The sequence below is a fragment of the Loxodonta africana genome, chromosome 9 (genome assembly GCF_030014295.1).
Source record: "Loxodonta africana isolate mLoxAfr1 chromosome 9, mLoxAfr1.hap2, whole genome shotgun sequence".
Lineage (NCBI taxonomy): Eukaryota > Metazoa > Chordata > Mammalia > Proboscidea > Elephantidae > Loxodonta > Loxodonta africana.
In genome coordinates this window covers 52,366,617-52,386,855 of record NC_087350.1, presented here as the reverse complement: position 1 = coordinate 52,386,855, position 20,239 = coordinate 52,366,617, and the positions used below count along the sequence as shown (strand labels likewise).

The window sequence follows — 20,239 nt, the reverse complement described above, 5'->3', positions numbered from 1 at the left end:
ATATTTAGGTCTTTGATCCATTTTGAGTTAGTTTTTGTGCTTGGTATGAGGTATGGGTCTTGTTTCATTTTTTTGCAAATGGATATCCGGTTATGCCAGCGCCATTTGTTAAACAGACTGTCTTTTCCCCATTTAACAGACTTTGGGCCTTTGTCAAGCATCAACTGCTCTTAGGTGGATGAATTTACTTCTGGATTCTGAATTCTATTCCATTGGTCTGTGTATCTGTTGTTGTACCAGTACCAGACTGTTTTGGCTACCATGGCAGTATAATAGGTTCTAAAATCAGGTAGTGTGAGGCCTCCCACTTGGTTGTTCTTCTTCAGTAATGCTTTACTTTTCCAGGGCCTCTTCCCTTTCCAAATGAAGTTGGTGATTTTTTTCTCCATCTTATTGAAAAATGTCTTTGGAATTTGGATCAGGATTGCATTGTATCTGTAGATCACTTTGGGTAGAAATGACATTTTCACAGTGTTGAGTCTTCCTATCCATGAGCAAGGTATGTTTTTCCACTTAAATTGGTCTCTTTTGGTTTCTTGCAGTAGTGTCTTGTAGTTTTCTTTGTATAGATCTTTTACATCTCTGGTTAGATTTATTCCTAAGTATTTTATCTTCTTGGGGGTTATTGTAAATGGTGTTGATTTGGTGATTTCCTCTTCAAAGTTCTCTTTGTTGGTGTAGAGAAATCCAACTGATTTTTGCATGTTTACCTTGTATCCTGATACTTTACTGAAATCTTCTATTAGTTCCAGTAGTGGATTCATTGGGGTTTTCTCTGTTTAAGACCATATTATCTGCGAATAGGGATGCTTTACTTCTTCCTTACCAATTTGGATGCCCTTAATTTCTTTTTGTAGCCTAATTGCTCTGGCTAGGACCTCCGGCGTGGTGATAAAGGGCATCGTTGTCTGGTTCCCTTTCTTGAGGGGAATGCCTTCAGTCTCTCACCATTTAGGATGATGTTGGCTGCTGGCTTTGTATAAATGCCCTTTATTATGTTGAGGAATTTTCCTTATGTTCCTATTTTGTTGAGAGTTTCTATCATGAATAGGCATTGGACTTTGTCAAATGTCTTTTCTGCATCAATTGATAAGATTATGTGGTTCCTGTCTTTTGTTTTGTTTGTGTGATGGATTACATTGATTGCTTTTCTAAAGTTGAACCATCAGTGCATACCTGGTATGAATCCTACTTGGTCATAGTGAATTTTTTTTTTTTTTTTTGATGTGTTGTTGAATTCTGTTGGCTAGAATTTTGTTGAGGGTTTTTGTGTCTGTGTTCACAAGGGATATTGGTCTGTAATTTTCTTTTTCGTGGTGTCTTTACCTTGCTTTGTTATCAGGGTTAAGCTGGCTTCATAAAATGGGTTCGGGAGTATTCAATCTTTTTCTATGCTCTGAAATACCTTTAGTAGTAGTGGTGTTAACTCTTTTCTGAAAGTTTGGTAGAATTCTCCAGTGAAGCCATCTGGGCCAGGGCTTTTATTTGTTGGGAGTTTTTTAATTATCTTGTCAATCTCTTCTTTCGTTATAGGTTTATTTAGTTGTTCTACCTCTGTGTTCGTTTTAAGTAGGTAGTATATTTCTAGAAATTTGTCCATTTCCTGTAGCTTTTCAAATTTGTTGAAGTACAGCTTTTCATTGTATTCTGTTGTGATTCTTTTCATTTCATTTGGGTCTGTTGTGATATTTCCCATCGCATTTCTTTTTTTGAGTTATTTGCTTCCTCTCCTGTTTTTCTTTTGCCAGTGTGGCCAGTGCTTTATCAATTTTGTTGATCTTTTCAAAGAACCAGCTTTTGGTCTTGTTAACTCTTTCAATTGTTTTTCTGTTCTCTATTTCATTTAATTCTGCTCTGATTTTTATTATTTGCTTTCTTCTGGTGCCTGAGGGCTTCTTTTACTGTTCTCTGTTTGTTCGAGTTTTAGGGTTAATGTTTTAGTTTTGGCCCTTTCCTCTTTTTGGATGTGTGCATTTATTGCTATAAATTGACCCCTGGGCACTGCCTTTCCTGTGTCCCTAGCTAGACTTCTTGATGTCAAACCATGCTTGGCTTAATAGAATGAATTTCTACAGACCAAGCATTTCTTGTCTTCTTTGTTATCTGGTCTTTGACTAAAGGCTGTCCTGCCCCGGTCTCTAGACATAGCTTGTCGGACTGAGAGGGAAAAAGCTTTATAAGTAATTCTCTCTTGCCCTCAGGTGCCTGTAAGACCTACAGCTCTTTGGGTCTGTAGAATCAGATAAATTGGAGTTTAAAATGAAGGGACTTTGTGGTCTCCAGGTTTCCAAAATCATCCTCTGGCTCCTTTTCCTTTTATTTTTTATTTTTCACCTTGATATTAGTGGCTCTTTCTGTTCCTTTTATTCAGTGCTTAGTAGCAACAATATACATCAAAACTGTTCCCTCTATGAATCCTTTTAATAATGAGCTTAGAGAAAATAATGAAATATCAACATATTTTGATGTTTCTCTTTTCTTCCATCCTGTCTGGCTTCTGTTTTCTGATACTGATTTGCATTTTCTCTAGTGATTCTCAGTTTCAGTGATAAAAGAACCATCTGCCATAAATTACAAGCTTTTATCCAGAATCTAAACTAGTAGCAAGCCCTTATAACCAATATTTACATTTCTAATTTTTTGTCCAAAGGAAGCCCTGGAAGCATAAGGCATTTTACTTACCTTGAAAAATAACTTAAATATTGAATTATAATTTCATTATTAAGCAAATTGTTTTGTTTGTTTTTAATTTAAAATCCCTTTCTGGTAGATTTGGTAATGGTAAGGTGTTAATATTTAATTCAAGTACTAGTCTCAGCCCTATCACTACTTCTGTGTGAATCTCAAATGAGGTTCTATACCTGGGACCATTCATTTTCCTTTTGAAAAGAGGTTGCTCAAATAAATGGTTGATCTTCCTTTAAGGTGTAAGATTTTGAAAAATAAGAGTATCTTTGAGTTCTGCCACCCCAAATAGACCATGACTTAAGTGTTTCATAACTGAGCACTCTTTGCTGTCTGGTTCTGCAAGAAAATAGGTTGTGAGTGGACTTTAGAACCATATTGTCCACTTCCATAAGCAGTTGCTGTAATAGGTTCCTTTAAATTGGGTGTTATATGTGAAAATAATTTGAAGCCCCACATCTCATCTCTGAGAAGGAATTTCCTCCTTAAGTGAGTTTTTATAAGTCATATCTGTCCAGGGAGTTTTTTTTAAAGGTGTCCTGAATTATAAAACTGGAAACATTAGGTTTAACTATATTAAAATAGCTGACATTGTATGGATTTTGACCTATCAGTAGACAGTTCCATGTGCATCAACCTAATAATTAGAAAGATCTTCTACTCTAAAAGCAGAATAGTCTGTTGTCTTATTAGTCATTTGTTTGTTTATTCAATCAAAAATAGCTTCCGAAAGCCTGCTTTATGCCTACCACATGCTGGGCTTAATGGATATGCCCGTGAGTAATATAGGCATGTTCCCTGGTGATGAGGGAAATAGCAGTTAAGTAAGTAGTTACAATAAAGTCACGTGACAGTTACAGAAGAGAAAATACATTGCTGCAGATGACAGGAGGACTTCTCATCTACAGGCTCAAAAGATCTCTTGTTTAGAAATTATTCCAGGAGGGGAATTGTTAGGGTGGGGTAGAGTACAGCATGGCAGGCATGATGTTAGAGTCAGAGGGAGTAGCATGTTCCCAAGGATAAGAAAGAGCTCTTGGCAGTTTCTTGGAGTGTAAAAGGGGATAAGGCCAGAGAGGGAGGCAGGGTGTAGTTCTTAGAAAGCCTCCTAAGCCATATTTAAGATTTCGGACAATGGAAACTCACTGAAGCATTTTAAGTAAGCAAGTCATATACTAATGTTTAGAAAGCAGCATAACAAAGTGGCTTAGACCAAAAACCAAACCCATTGCCATTGAGTCAAATTTCGACTCATAGCGACCCTACAGGACAGAGTAGAACTGCCCTGTAGGGTTTCCAAGGCCGTAAATCTTTACGGAAGCAGACTGCCACATCTTTTTCCCATGGAACGGCTGGTAGGTTCAAACCACTGACCTTTCATTAGCAGCCGAGCACTTAACCACTGCACCACCAGGGCTCCTTCAGTGGCTTAAAGTGGCCATATGAAGTCAGATTGTCTCAATCCAAATCTCAGTTCTACTGCATTTTAGCTATTTACATTGGCAGTTTAGCATCCCTAGGCATCAGTTTTCTTATTTGTAAAGTGGGATAATAATTCCTTATTTGTAGAGTTGTTAGAATTACTTAAATAATACATGAAAACACTAGTACAATTCATAGTTCATCATAAGTGTAATAACTGTTTAGGAATTGTTATTGTTCGAATTATCATTATTAGTTCTAGAAAGATTACTCTGGTTACTTGGATTAGAATAGAGTACGATTAGTATAATTACAGAGGAACATGTTAGTTATTCAGACAAGAAATAACAGTGACTTGGATTAGGGTAGAGGCAGAGGGAGTACAGAAACATTCTATTTGAAAGAAATTTCAGAAGTAGAATCCTTGGCATTGGTGACTGAATGAATATGGAAGTTGAGGGAGAGAGGAAAGAGTAAAAGATGAGTCAAAGTACCTCAAATCATTTTTGCATGAGTGTTGGTATAAATAAACCACAACAGATGTACCAAAAAAAAAAAAATTTAAGTCAGTATTTAAAGCTCATTTTCACCAAATAATAAGTGCCCAGAAGAAGACCTGAGATTGATCCTTTCTCATCTATAGTAGTTAAGCCTCTGTATAGGTTGGGAGAAAAATAAATATAATTTGAACAGTCATTTACTTTCTTTTTCTGTTTCCTTTTTAGTTCTGTCATGTTATTATTTTAACCTTTTAGCATTAGGTTGAACCGTGTAAAAGTTACCACTTTTGTAGGTCAGAAATGGCTAAATATTGGCAGTTTCGTAGGGTTCATCCTATTCGGTTCTTTCAGAACTTTTAACGGGAATTTATTTGATTTAGATTGAGTACCAAAGACTGAAGGAATTTTGTTGTAACGTAAAAGCAAAAGGAATTGAGCCCCATGAAGTAGGTGAATTAAACATCAAGTCCTAGGTTCTTGCCACATTATATGGCTCTGGGAGGACATCTTGCAGCCATATTTTCTTTGTTAGCTTTACCAAAAGGGTATGCTGTATATTATTTTGGCTGTTCTTTTTTTGTTGTTATTGTTTTAAATCTAATTATAAAAGTAGTACATAGAAATTGGAAAATTCAAAATACAGAAAGTCATAAGGAAGAAACTAAAAAATCACTTATAATTCTATTATCCAATGAAAACTAGGATTTATTTTTAATGTATTTTCTTTTAGTCACATATGTAAATACATGTATTTAACAAAATTGTGTTCATTGTGTGTGTGTGCATGCATATATGTATGTGTGCACTCTGCTTTTTTTCCCAAAGAGAATAAATCATAAGTGCATTATTTTAAAGGGGAAATGTGTATATAAATTTTTGTGAGGCTGTAAACTTACTGCCTCCCCCCATGTCATTAATAATTTGTCCTACAGTATTTTTCTTTAATTCAAAACATTAATTCTTGACTGATTTGACAAAGTGTGGCTGGCTATCAGGCTTTCTTATTTTTAAGTTTCCTGTGTGAATATTTTGGCCATAGCATTTGAGTGGTTTTACTAAGACAAAAATGAAATTGAAAAGTACTATTATCGGAAACCCTGGTGGCGTAGTGATTAAGAGCTGTGGCTACTAACCAAAAGGTCAGCAGTTGGAAACCCTATGGGGCAGTTCTTCTCTGTCCTCTAGGATTGCTGGGAGTCAGAATCAACTCAGTGGGTTTGGGTTTGTTTTTATTATTACTCTAATGATAGTAATAATGGCTTGTCGTTTTATTACATTTTTATTTCTTTCAAGTTATCATGCAATGTAATATGTTTTTATTAGAGTAACTATCTAATTTTATATATGAGAAATGTGAGATGTAGAGAATATAAGTTACATGCCCAAATTCACAGGTAATTAGTGAAAAAGCCTGTACTCCTGGCTGGGACAAATGCTTTTTTCATTTACTGGAATATGCTAACTCATAAATCATTTCTTAATTCATTCAGTATTGATTAAGCATTCAATGAGTATTCAAAAATAAAGTCTATAACAAGTGTGTAGAATAGTACATAACCTGGTTTGCCTTGAGGATAAGGTGTTCGGAGGGCAGGGTGGAATAGTGAGATCAGATTGGAAAGACAATAAGGAGCCATTGACTCTTCTGACCAGTGTGGAACCATAATGAAATATGTGTCTTGGGGTATTTAATCAGGTAAAAGTGAATAGTTTAGAGAAGTAAAAGCAACTAGAAGTCCAGATAATAATTGATTACCTACAGAAAAGTTTTTTAAAAACTGAAAGGAGGAAATGAATTTGAAAGCTACTGTAGAAATAGATTGCAAGGACTTGGTGACTTAAGAGAAAGAGAGTGGTCAAGATGATCCTAAGTTTCATACCTGAGTGCCTGGAAGAATGTTGAAACAAAACAGTGAGTCAAGAGAGGCTTATTTAGTAAGAAAAATATATTTGGTTTTGAAATCACAGGACATCCAGGTGGAGAATTTGTGACCAACAGGCAAATTGTAGTTGGAAAAGAGAGCTTAGACGTAAAGCTAGGGCTGGAGACCTAGCCAGAAAAGTTTGAGGACAGTTGATGCCAGATCATTGTTCCTTCTTTCCAGGTACTTCCACTGCGGTACATGTGTGTAGTCTCGGTGTATTTGAGTACGTGACGGCAGTGTACCCTAGTAGCTGTGATGTGCCTCTGAGCTCTGCAGTCACAGGAAAAGACAGGCGCTTTAGGATTCAGAAGACCCCAGCCTCAAGCAATGCAACCTGATTATGAATTGGTGGGGAAACAGTGCAGCAGATAGAAATTCTGGCCATTTAGAAGGGCTGTTTTAGTTGTATGTAAGTAAAGTAATACGCTCCTTATGTGCCTGCTAGGTATTAGTAAGCCTTTTGTTCTTATTGCCTTCTTTAATTCTAACAACCTTGTGGGATAGGGAGCTATCCTAATTTTATAGATTATGAAAGTAAGTAATATTAGAGGAAGGATTTGAACCCAAATTGGTATCCCCTCAAGGCCCTTGGTCTTCTTACTATACCTTGCTCTGCTGTATTTTCCAGTGAGACCTGTCAAATAGAGCCATCAGACTTCTACTGAAATGTCGTTGTTGTTGTTAGGTGCCGTTGTGTCGGTTCCTACTCATCGCAACCCAGTGCACAACTGAACAAAGCACTGCCTGGGCCTGTGCCATCCTTGCAGTTGCTGCTATGCCTGAGCCCATTGTTGCAGCCACTGTATCAATCCATCTCGTTCAGGGTCTTCCTCTTTTCCACTAACCATGTACTTTACCAAGCATGATGTCCTTCTCCAGGGACCGATCCCTCCTGACAGCATGGCCAAAGTATGTAAGACGCAGTCTCGCCATCCTTGCTTCTAAGGAGCATCCTGGTTGTACTTCCAAGACAGATGTATTCATTCTTTCGACAGTCTGTGGTACATTCAATATTCTTCGCCAGCTCCACAATTGAAAGGCATCAATTCTTCAGTCTTCCTTATGCATTGTCCAGCTTTCACATGCATATGATGTGATTGAAAATACCATGGCCTGGGTCTGGTGCACCTTAGTGTTCAGGGTGACGTCTTTGCTTTTCAACACTTCAAAGAGGTCCTTTGCAGGAGATTTGTCCAATGCGGTGCATCTTTTGATTTCTTGACTGCTGCTTCCATGGCTGTTGATTATGGATCCAGGTAAAATGAAATCCTCAACAACTTCAGTCTTTTTTCTGTTTATTGGTCCAGTTCTGAGGATTTTTGTTTTCTTTATGTTGAGATGTAATCCATACTGAAGGCTGTGGTCTTTGATCTTCATTAGTAAGTGCTTCAAGCCCTCTTCACATTGAGCAAACAAGGTTGTGTCATATGCATAAGGCAGGTTCTTAATGAGTCTTCCTCCAATCCTGATGCCCTGTTCTTCTTCATATAGTCCAGCTTCTCAGATTATTTGTTCAGCATACAGATTGAATAGGTATGGTGAAAGGATATAACCCTGATGTACACCTTTCCTGACTTTAAACCACTCAGTATCCCCTTGTGCTGTCCAAACAACTGCCTCTTGATACTTAACTAGGTTTTTTAATTCCTTGACTTAATGTGATAAACACAGTGCATGAGATCTTAAAATGTAATTTGTTGATCCTGACTATGAATGACCTCTTGCCTGCAGTAAGAACTCAAAAAAAGCATGTATATAAAACAAATGGAAGTTGGATAACACAATACATGTCTCCACCTAAAAGTACAGACTTCCCAGAATGTTGATAGATGCCAACGTTTGTTTATTTTCTTTCACTCTGTTGGTGGTGGTGGTGCCATTGGAGCTTTATTTGGGATGAGTTGAGAATTCAAAGGTACCTGGAGGGAAAAAAAAAAAAAAAAGATACTAAAAATACCCATTTTCCACAGCACGCTGCTGCCAGTTAGCTGAAAATTGTCATTATTTATGACATTACTAGAAGAGCCACAATATAAACCCAGTTTGCATTGTTTGAAATAGGCACAAACAAGATTGTGTATTCTAAGAGAAGCTAATTTGCACCGTGAAACTTACTATAATTTTCAAGCTGGGGTGGAAATGGCTACATTTACTTTTCCATCTTTTGTTTGTACATTTGCACACCACTTCTCAGCAAAACTGGAAGCAAGAAATGGCTTCTCAAAACTATACAGTGCTGAATACAGGAAAAATGTGATTCCTCTTCTTGGTGTATGCTATTTCTGTAATACTCAGGATGGGTGAGATTGTCTTTATTTTTCTCTTGAAAAGCTGATTTTGAAAGTTTGCTTGTATTTTGATCATATTTCTTAATATTGGTCAATATCCAGTGTATCATGAGAGGGAAAATTAAAGCTGAATGTTTAGCTTTCTAGTTAGAACTTCTTGTATAGCTGAATTTCTCAGTTGCTACGTACTTTTCATTCTTTAATATTGCTCTGTTTCTGGGGAGAATCCTGTAAGAAAATAGGTATCTCCCCTCATCATTACCCTTCTGACAGTATGTTTCAGTGTAACTCCTGGCACTGTGTCTTTGTTATTACCCCTTCTCCTTGCTAGCAGTCTAAATTCTGCTTATTTGCTAAAAGGGGGTTTCCAGACAGACGAGGAAACAGTTTTCAAATGGTGCACTGCAGACTGCAGGCATCTTAAGCCATCCCCCCATTGTGCCTTCTGGAATCCGGGAGCATCTCTCCGATGATGCATTCTAATGAGCTGCTGAAGATGCCAGAGTGTGTGCGCGCACACGTTTTCTTTCCCCTCCCCCTTTTCCTTTTCCCAAATCCCGTCTTCTCCCAGTTTCCCCTCCTACTCCTTTATCCCCTCCCTCTGTGTCTCAGTTCTGCAGTAATCTGAGCTGAAGCACATTCCTGCTTTTCAAGGCTTTCTGTTAAGGATATGTTGTGGCTTTTGTTTGGATTGCAGCATACACAATTACAGGTAATACACTGAAATTGAGCTAAGTAGATAAATTTTCTTGTAATGATTTTAGAGAGGCAAAATATCACATCGGAATCAATGGAAATAAGTTATCTTGGCTAATTTTATTGGTGGTAATTATAGTGAAATGTTTTCAGAAATGTTGAGGTAATGAGAGGGGAGAAAAACTTAAACATATTCCTTCTCTCCCCACAAAAGGCACAAATGAAAGGAAATGAGGTGGATTGATTGGACTGCTATTCATTTTGTTTTACGTTAACCTTGAAAGCTTGCTGTTGCTGTGCCTCCTCCATAGAGTAAAGACCAGTTATGCGGGTGCTACTGGGGTAGCCATGGGTATCTGGTGGGAAGAGTAATAACAGCCAGGTTCTTTGATCAGGGTATTAGATGTAAAATGTAAAATGCTCTCTCCTTTTCTTCTGTCAGCTGTTTAGAGGAGACTCATTACAACTCCTGCTGAAGCTCCTAATCTTCCTTCCTTCTCTTCTGCCCCTTCCCCCTACCCTCACTTGGCCTGAAGACATTGTCCCCAGAGTTTGCATTACTCCCCTGGTGCTATGTGTGTGGTGAACCTGCCACTATGGCCGCATCTGGGACTGGCCAGACAACTGCTGCTGGCTCTCGCTATTCCAACAAGGATTTAAAGGGGAATTGTACTGCAGGCAATGTCCCAAAGCAGCAGCATCAGGAGCTTGGGGACTAAGGCTCCTTTGACATTATCACACACAGAGCTGACCGCAATGACAGCAGCTGCTCCTTCGAACTGCCGGCAGCAGCCAAGCGGCAGCATGAAATGAGAGATCACTCCTGAGCTCAAGATGAACTTCACCTTGGATGGAAATCAGAGCAGCCGCCCCTTTTGCCTCCTGGCATTTGGTTATTTGGAAACTGTCAATTTTTGCCTTTTGGAAGTGCTGATTATTGTCTTTCTAACTGTATTGATTATTTCTGGCAATATCGTTGTGATTTTTGTATTTCACTGTGCACCTTTGTTGAACCACCACACTACAAGTTATTTTATACAGACTATGGCATATGCTGACCTTTTGGTCGGGGTAAGCTGCTTAGTCCCTTCTTCATCGCTTCTCCACTACCCCCTTCCGATAGAGGAGTCCTTGACCTGCCAGGTATTTGGTTTTATAGTATCAGTTCTGAAGAGTGTCTCCATGGCCTCTCTGGCCTGCATCAGCATCGACAGATATATTGCTATCACTAAACCTTTAACCTATAACACCCTGGTTACACCCTGGAGGCTACGCCTGTGTATCTTACTGATTTGGCTATACTCCACCCTGGTCTTCCTGCCTTCCTTTTTCCAATGGGGCAAACCTGGATATCATGGAGATGTGTTTCAGTGGTGTGCAGATTCCTGGCACACGGACCCCTACTTCACCTTGTTCATTGTGATGATGTTATATGCCCCAGCAGCCCTCATTGTGTGCTTCACCTATTTCAACATCTTCCGCATATGCCAACAGCACACAAAGGAAATCAGTGAAAGGCAAGCCCGCTTCAGCAGCCAGAGTGCAAAGGCTGGGGAAGTGCAGGCTTGTCCCGATAAGCGCTATGCCATGGTCCTGTTCCGAATCACTAGTGTATTTTATGTCCTCTGGTTGCCGTATATCATCTACTTCTTGTTGGAGAGCTCCACTGGCTACAGCAACCACTTTGCATCTTTCTTGACCACCTGGCTGGCTATTAGTAACAGTTTCTGCAACTGTGTCATTTATAGTCTCTCCAACAGTGTCTTCCAAAGGGGATTGAAGCATCTCTCAGGGGCCATGTGTACTTCTTGTGCGAGTCATACCACAGCCAAGGACCCTTACACAGTTAGGAGCAAAGGCCCACCTAATGGATGCCAGGTCTGAAGTGGAACAACTATTGGGTCACTGCGTGTGTGTGTGTGTGTGCGCACGCGCGTCTGCGTATGTGTCGGTGTGCGTTTTCCTTTTTGTCTCTTTGTATTTCTAGTTTACCAGGAAATCTGGGACAAAATTATTTGACTTTGCAGCAATAACAAATGATCCATCCAAAATACCTTCTGAGTTTGCATAAATTATTTACTAAACAATATTTTTGAACCAGAAAAATTGGGACCATGACCATGACATTCCCTTGATTCAAATTTTTGAAATGCCGTGGAAATGACTCCAGTCCTCAGATTTAAAATGAGCAAAGCCGTATCTAACACTTCTCTCCGGCTGGCACGACTGAACCTAGGTGTGAAAAGCTTCAGCATTTAAAAAAGTTATCATTTACTTGACACTTTCTGGGTTCTTTCCAGCTGTTCGAGCTTCATGTGCAGTTGATTTCTTTTAACTGGGAATATTAAAATACATGTGATGAATTAATACAAATTATTTATATATATACATATACAGGAGCCCTGGTGGCGCAGGGGTTAACCAAAAGGTCGGCAGTTCGAATCCACCCAGCCGCTCCTTGGAAACCCTATTGGGCAGCTCTGCTCTGTCCTATAGGGTCGTTAAGAGTCAGAAGTGACTCGATGGCAATGGATTTGTTTTGTTTTGTTTTTGGAGATATATATATATATTTATGCCAAAGTACACCTAACTGTAAGTTTCAGCACTTTCATTTAGAAATTCAAATGTTTTATGTTTTATTCCCTTGAGAGAAATCTCAGTGGTGAATGAACAATTACAATGAACCATGAAGCAGAAGTACTTTCAGATCATATGGTTTATGAAAAACTGAGCTAATCTTTGTGCCCTGCTTCACAGACATCTAAAAAAATGTGTGCATAAAAGTGATTGTGTTGTGTTGTCGAATTTGTGCCTATGCCTTTGTGTATGTGTGTATAGAGAATATTTGAATTGAGTTAGATTTCTCTTTTACAACAAAAAGTGTTTTAATAAGCTAAAAAAGTAATTAAATGATAGGCTGATGGCTGCCATTTTTATAATGGTAAAAAAGTATAAAATGTGTCTTCTCTGTTGTTTTAATACAAAAACTTGACATATTAGAGCATCAGGGAGAAGTACATCATGAGTAACTGAATCAAAAAATACACATTTAACTAGTTCGTTTTGAAAATAGAAGGGGGTAAATTGAGGTGGTTTTGTGGTTAAACCGAATCAGTTAATATAATAACAGCTAACTCATTTTGAAAAAAAAAAAATAATTTTTTTTATGTTAGTATTAAGGAGTCCCTATTTGAAGGTGGGAAAAAAGACTTCTGGTTAGTCTAAGTCTCTATTATTGCTATTCTCCTTCTGAAGAAAAAACTTTGGGGTACAGTTCTTTCCTTAGGAGCAGTCTTTTTTTTTTAAGCCAAACTACTCACCAAATCTGAGGATTTATTGTTGTTCTGTAGCTTTATTATTGAAAGTGGTGTGTGTTTGTATGTAGTTACGATGTTTTGTTCTTAAAAGTGACTGTCTTTGGAGCAAGAGGTTTATTTTTTGAAAACGAGGATTTCCCAGCAGCTCCAAGCATGAGACTATTTCCTCTACTGCTTTACTGGTTTTAATATTTTGGGAATGTTCAGGGTACTTATTTGATCTCTGCCTTTGGCTAGATGTTGTAATCTGAATGCGACAGTGGTGTCCAGTGAGATGGAATATGGAAGAAACCCAAGGGACATGGGTTCCTGAATCCAAGAAAGGACATGGATATTTATAAAACAGGCAGATATGCTTTTGGTTTTCCATCATGATATTAGAGCACTCTCTTCTTATTTTAAATAAAGGGCAGCATTCTTATGATTTTCGATTTTAAACATCAGTTTGATTTTAACCTCGTGTAGACTATTTAAACTTTTTTATTTTAAATGAATAAGTGTTATATAAAACACCCAAACTTCAAATTCTGGTTTTTTTTGCAAAAGCTTGCTTATTCTTCATATTTAGTATTGGAAAAATTTGATTCTGAGGTCTTTCAAAATTTAGAAATCATACTGAAATAACAAGTTATGTTAGAAATGACTTTTTAAATTGCCATTTCGAGTGGAAAACCTTTTTGTTGGATTTTGAAAAACAATTGTATGCATTTTCCCTTTCCTTAAGTGGTAGAGATCTAAAAAGCAAAATTTACCTTTTTTCATATATAGTCAGCTTTGTATGATTTGCTTGTGAAAATTGCTTAGCAATATGGGAATTTTTTAAGACTGTAATTTTTATAGGAAACCGATATTAAATCAGTAGGTTTTACTTTCTTTTTTCCTCCAAAAGGGTTCTATCTTATGAGAATGAAAAAAGAGAAAATGTATGTTTAATTTCTTGTAATGACCAATCAAGCTGGTCCTTTAATAACTGAAAAGATGATGATTCTTTTAATTAATGCTTTTGTTTATGGATTTCCTACATTATTTTCCTAGGACCAAATTCAGATGTCATTAGAGGCATTTTTTCACTTTCACTTTTTCAAATTCCATTAGGGGCATTGGAATCTCCATGAATGTCGCAGTATAAACTAAAGTTGAAGCTAAGGAGATAGAGTGATTTTTAACAAAAATAAAGATGCCTCTTTTCCCTCCCCCAAACGGATACTTTCTTATCATAAACCTTTCCAGTTTATCTTGTCTTCATTTTGCTGTATAAACTCTAAGATTTCTCTCAAATTCTATTATTTTCACATTCTCTGTACTTTGTGTGTCTGTGTGTGTGTGTGTGTGTTTTGGAGAGTGGAGGGGGCTTGGATCAATCATACAATCTTCAGTGATTTGGGGCAGTTTCTGTGTGATGTGTTTTGAGAGTTTGTGTTTTAAGTAACCTTTTCATCCTGGCATATTTAATAAAACATTTGACATTTGGCTTAAATACCAATTTGACTAGTTCAGAATTAGGAAAAATATGTATTTTTAGACTCAGTTACCTTGGGCTTTGGCAGGACAGCTCATTTAACTTTATATGGTATATGGCTGGTAACAGAGGAGGCATAAGCTTTTGGTGATTGAGTTGAAATTATTTCATACTAAATTTGAAATAAGATTATACTAATTATTGTATTTGTTGTATGTTTTAATATAACGATTTCAGCGAAAGTGTGTTTTCCTCTTAGGGGGTCAAAGGTGATCACAAATGGACAAGCGTTCCATTTTAGTGGAAGAACTGTACGAGAGTGAATATTTGAATTTTGCATGGACCTGTTGACTGTTATCAGAATTGCATTTAGAAAATAGTTTTCTTTAAGCTTCATTGCTGGATAAGTTCTCTCTGAGCCTTTTATAAAGGCTATTTTTTTTTTTTACTTGAATAATAAATAGCCTCAGTGTTTTAAGAATTGAGAAAACTTGAATTTTTGTAATATATGCATTGTCCACCTCTTTGAACTTGAAAATGAAGCGGCAGGGATATAGGCTCCAGGTTAGTGGAGTGGTTTCACTGAGGATTTCCTCAGCTTTTCTGGTTTAATTGAAAATCTGCACAGTGGCTTTGTAGAAAATATCTTAATTTCACTGACTGTGTTTTTGTATCATAAATTTGGTTAATAATTTATTGTCATGCGAGCAGATTTTGGGTAGTTGAAGGATGCAGAATGGTGACAGTATGAGATTTTTGAAGCCTTCATAAATCATTTTATGTGGTGATTTTTGCTTAATATTTTGCCTTTGAGGTTTAAGAAAAACTGAATTGAGTGTACATATTATTAATGTATTTTGCAGACCATGATAGTACTTTAGACATTTCTGTGGCTGTAAATGAGTCATTTAGCTTTTCTTCAAAATTTGGGTAACCAGAGGGTAGCAGGATAGAATAAAAATGAACTTTGAGCTGGGAATCAAAAAATCTGGGTTTCTGTTACTAATTAACTAGTTTTGTAAGTTAGGGCAAATTGATTTTCTGAGTACTTAATTTCTTCTGTAAAAGGAGATAACGCTCCCTTTATACCTCATAGGTTACTTTGAGGATTGAGTTAGATAATGGATGTGAAATACTTTGTAAATTGCAAAGTACTGTACAAATAAAAATATTACTGTCATTTGTTCTGCCATGCTTTTACATGTAAGGAAGCCATACATTGTAATGTGGTGCTCCCCACATTAAGATCTTTAAAACTCAATGCTAGATCACTATACCATGCTACTTACCAATCACCAACTTGAGAAGAGAGGAAAGGTAAATCATCGCCTGACTAAAATGACAGTAGCTTTAAATTCAACGTAAAACTGCTTATATTTATGTTCTTTCTTTGTCTGCTAACTCTCTGGCAAGAGACATGTCTCTTCATATCTTTTTTCCCCAAAATCTAACATAGGATTTGGCTCAGAGTAGAAGTTTTAATAAATTTTACGTTATGAATGACCCTTTCTAATTATTACTTCTAGTTGTATTATTCTTTTAGTTAAATTTTCTTCTTTTGTTACTTGTCTTTTAGTGTCATTTCTTGTATGTCTCACTAGTCTTACAAACCTGAAACTCATTCTTTCCCTTTAAAGTGGTTATATATCACTGCTCTTATCTTTTATCATAAAAGCTAGTTATTTTATGATTTAGTACACAAAGGGCAGCCTTATTCCTTTATTCTTAAAGTCTGGGAAAGCAACTAAGCTTGGTTTGCATGTAAAAAAACAAAAAATCAATGCCGTTTAGTGGATTCCAACTCATAGCGACCCTAAAGGACAGAGTAGAACTACCCCGAAAAGGTTTCCAAGGAGCACCTGGTGGATTTGAACTGCTGACCTTTTTGGTTAGTAGCCAGGCTCTTAACTACTGCACCACCAGGGCTTGGTTTACATGTAGTGCCTACAAACTGCCTAGCTGGAAGAGCAAGATATTATGAAAATAACTATAAAAGTTAACTATCAGATAATTAAAGACATTTAGTATATAAAATGACAAATCATGTTTAGTAAAGGCGTTAAAAAGAGGAGAAGTTGAGCTAGAAAGGACCTTAGAGATCATTTGGTCTGAATCTCTTGTTTTGCAGACAGGGAACTGGCTCAACATCTATTTATAATAAAACCCAGACTTCCTGCTTCCTAATCTGTGCCCTTTCCTACACTACTGTGCTGCCTTTGCAGAGGAGCTAGGATTCTAGGCATGGGAAGCATTATAAATAGCAATATAAATGTTAATTGAGGCTTATTCTATTTCAGTAGAATTTTATAAATATCATTTTATTTAATCCTTCTAGCACCATAGGAGCTAGTCACTATTATTAACTCCATTATACAGATGAGGAAACTGAGGATTAGAGTTGCCAGAGTCCCCTGAGTAATAAGTGGAAGATCTGGGATTCAAACCTAAGCCTTTCTGACTCCAAAGCTTACGCTTTTAATCCATTTAATTCTCAGAGCAACCTATCAGGTAGGTATTTTTATTATCCCTATATTACAGGTGTGGAAACCCTGGTGGCATAGTGGTTTAGAGATGCGGCTGCTAACCAAAAGGTCAGCGGTTCGAATCTACGAGGGGCTGCCTTGGAAACCCTGTGGGACAGTTCTGCTCTGTCCTGTAGGATCACTATGAGTCAGAATCGACCCAACAGCAACGGGTTTGGTTTCGGGTGGTTTTATATTACAGATGAGGAAATTTAGGTTTAGAGAAGTTTAGAAACTTTTCCAAGGTTACACTTCTAGCAAGTGACAGTATTAGGATTCAAATCCAGTTCTTTGACTGTAAAGCCTGTGTTCTTCACCAATACATAAACTAACTCTGAGATTTGAAAAAACATAGGGCAGACTTCCTGTTAAATATAGCAGACTATGTAAGTTTAACTCTGTTAACGTCACTAAAAAGAATAGTATAAGTGTAATCTATATAGACAGTAGAAGGGGACCAGAGATGATAGCAGATGAATAATGCCAATGAAATTTTGTAACATAGAAACCCACTGGCCAAGTGATAACTGACTCAGCAGAATGGACAAAGCTGAATCCTGAAGTCAAGGGGGATGAATAAAAGAAGCAGGCTGATTTATCCACGTAACCTTGGAAATAGAGGGGAATTGGATTCCTGAGATGCCTATAACAGGGAATATGGGGCTGAAAACAGAGGAATACTTTTGATAGAAAGCTTATATAATGCACATTCAGATACTGTCACCTCCCGAGCTCCCACTTTACTCCACCCCAACCTGGCTCAAGCAGGCAGCTGTTTTTTACCATCCCAGCAGAAGACAGGAGGTTTTTCTCTTTGGAGACTTGGGACTACAAATACTCTGGATACCAGGCATAGCTGAGAATGGGACTAAGGTACTTTGCTGAAAAATAAGTTTCAAGAGAAAGTCCATTTATTAAATAAGCAGCCCTCCTGTCCCACTTCACTTCCAAAATGCTCTTAGCCAACCTTAAGCTCTGTAAGCAGGACATAAGAGATGTCAAGCCTGGGGAGAGGGTTCACATTACCTGCCTGATAACCTTACAGTGATACTCATCAGTCCATGGATCCCACCCATGCATACAGAGTTTCCAGTTAATTTTTACTTCTTTCAATATTAACAGACAGCCAGGTATCATTGGACTTTTGAGAAAAACCTCTCAGATAAAATGCAGAGTGTAGAACAAAGGAAATCAGAGGAAACAGAGATAATGCAGGTCACAGGAGAAAATTTTCCCAAAAAATTCCAAGTGTAACTAAAATTTTCAGAGAAGGTTTTGCACCCATTAAAAGAGAACAGGGTGCCATAAGAAAGAAACATTAAGAGAACAAGAAAGGTCTTGAGATTTAAATATAATAAAAGAGGTTTTTAAAAATCAGCAGAACGGTTGGAAGATAAAGTTGAAGTATGCCAGATAGTGTTGGGGTGTGGGGGGAGACAAAGAGATTGGTAAGTAGTAGGTGAAAAGCAAGACAATTAGAGACTTAATCAGGGAAGCCCAATGTCTGGCCAGCAGGATTTCAAGAAACAGAATAGAGAAAAAGGAGGAGGTTCTCAAATAATCACAAGAAAATTTTCTATAACTGAAGGATACGAGTTTCTATCTATAATGAAAAGGCTGAGCATAATGAAAGAAAAAGACTCAAGCCATGGCAAATCATAAAATTTCAGAACACCGAGGATAAAGAAAAATCCTGGGCTGGGATAGGGGTGGGAGAGTAGAAACATTCAAAGTATAGGGATCTGAATAGCACTGAACTTTCATTCACATAGAAGCAAGAAGATAACGGGGAGTAACTTCAAAATTTTGAGAATTGATTTCTAATCAAGAATTTTATGCCAGTCAAACTATCATTCAAGTGGGAGGGTAAAATAAACCCATTTTGAGATATGCAGGGTCTCAAAACATTTACCTGCCTTACATACTTTCTCAGGAAATTACTGAAAGATATACTTCCCTACAATGAGGGATGAAACCAAGAAAGAAGATACAGAACCCAGGAAACAGGGACTCCAACACAGGCAAGAGGTGAAGAGAATTTCCATAGTGATGGGGAAGGAAAGCCCTAGGAGGACAGCTGTGCAGCAGACCTAGAGAGCACCTTATCCAGATTGGAACAGGAGGAAGGAAGGCCCTAGGAGGTATGTCTCTAGGAAAAAAACAATTGAGTTTTGACTACATTGAGAGAGGATTTTACAGTTCTGTCAGATTTGTAGGGGAAGAATTGTTGATAGATATGTAGAAAACCAAGCCAAGAAACAGCAATTAAATAACTGCAGAAAAATAGAAAATTGAAGAAATCTAATCGTAATATACTCTGTGGCTCATTTGTAAACAGAATTGATTTAACCCAAAAATTGTACGAAACTCTGTTGAGAGAATGAGGGAAAGGGAAGTGTGTGTCTGTGTGTGTGTGGTATAAAACAGCTACAGTGTTGTCTTCCATACTAGAAAGTCTGAAGATAGTACCTAAAAGTGAAAACCTAAGAAAATAACAATTTAAGCATTTTATTGAGAAAGTCTGAAGATAGTACCTAAAAGTGAAAACCTAAGAAAATAACAATTTAAGCATTTTATTGAGAAATATGAAGAAAACCAAAAGAAAGGGAAAAAAAAAGATGGATATTGTTGCCTCCGGGGAGTAGGGAAGCAGGATGGAAGAAGTGAGGAATCCGGGGAGTAGGGAAGCAGGGTGGAAGAAGTGAGGAATCTGCTGCTTTTTATAATAAGTCTCGTATTATTTAAACTTTACACCTACATAGGTTTATTACTTTTTTATGAAAAGCATAGATCACATTTAGGAAAAGGCGAATAAGTTTCAGCAGAAGTAAGGGGAAACCAGGGAGGAAGCATAGGTGGAGAACATACTACTGAAGAAGGAGATGGGGGCATAATAGCATTGTATTATCTATGGCCCTTTACACAACAATTTTCTATTCATCATCATATTTGATCTTCCTAGGAAGATAACCAAAGGCAATATTATTCCTCTTTTTATTTCATGGAAACTGAGCTTTAGGGATGTAAGACTGATCCACTGTGTCATTCTATATCACAGATATTTGTTTCTGTCTTTTCAAATTTTTTAATTTTGGTTTTTTACCAAGATACAAAGTACTGGAAAGCATTTTCTTTGACATCATAGGAAGAAATAAATGAATATAAATGTCTCTGTGTGTGTACACGTACATATACATGGATGTATGTGTACATATATTTATATAATGCATATGTGGGTATACTGGTACACAAGTATCTATATTACAGGACCTGGTGTTATGAGATCATGAGAGAAAAGCAGAGTGTTGTATATTGTTCATAGATAAGGAGTTTGGCACCAAATGAATTCCTTAGAAGGCAGCATATAAGATGGGCTAGGCTTTGGGTAGAGTAGAATTTCAGATAGTCTCATTCCCCCATCCCCA

At 37.4% G+C, this 20,239-nt stretch overlaps 2 protein-coding genes across 13 annotated transcripts in view; both read left to right on the top strand.

Annotated features, from left to right (window-relative positions):
- The window catches only part of RABGAP1 (RAB GTPase activating protein 1), a 177,002-nt gene that overhangs the window by 87,993 nt on the left and 68,770 nt on the right, over positions 1 to 20,239 (top strand). The window contains exon 1 of one of the 12 annotated variants that reach the window (XM_023544941.2): positions 18,781 to 18,955. The exons of the other annotated variants lie outside the window; for them this stretch is intronic. The gene's annotated coding sequence lies outside the window, so the exon portion shown is untranslated. Of the gene's footprint in view, positions 1 to 18,780; positions 18,956 to 20,239 lie in introns of those variants that run through there. 12 annotated transcript variants of the gene reach the window in all.
- On the top strand, positions 10,103 to 18,740 carry GPR21 (G protein-coupled receptor 21). Its single transcript, XM_064291482.1, has one exon. The coding sequence runs from the start codon at positions 10,351 to 10,353 to the stop codon at positions 11,398 to 11,400; it is 1,050 nt and encodes a 349-aa protein (XP_064147552.1). The 5' UTR covers positions 10,103 to 10,350; the 3' UTR covers positions 11,401 to 18,740.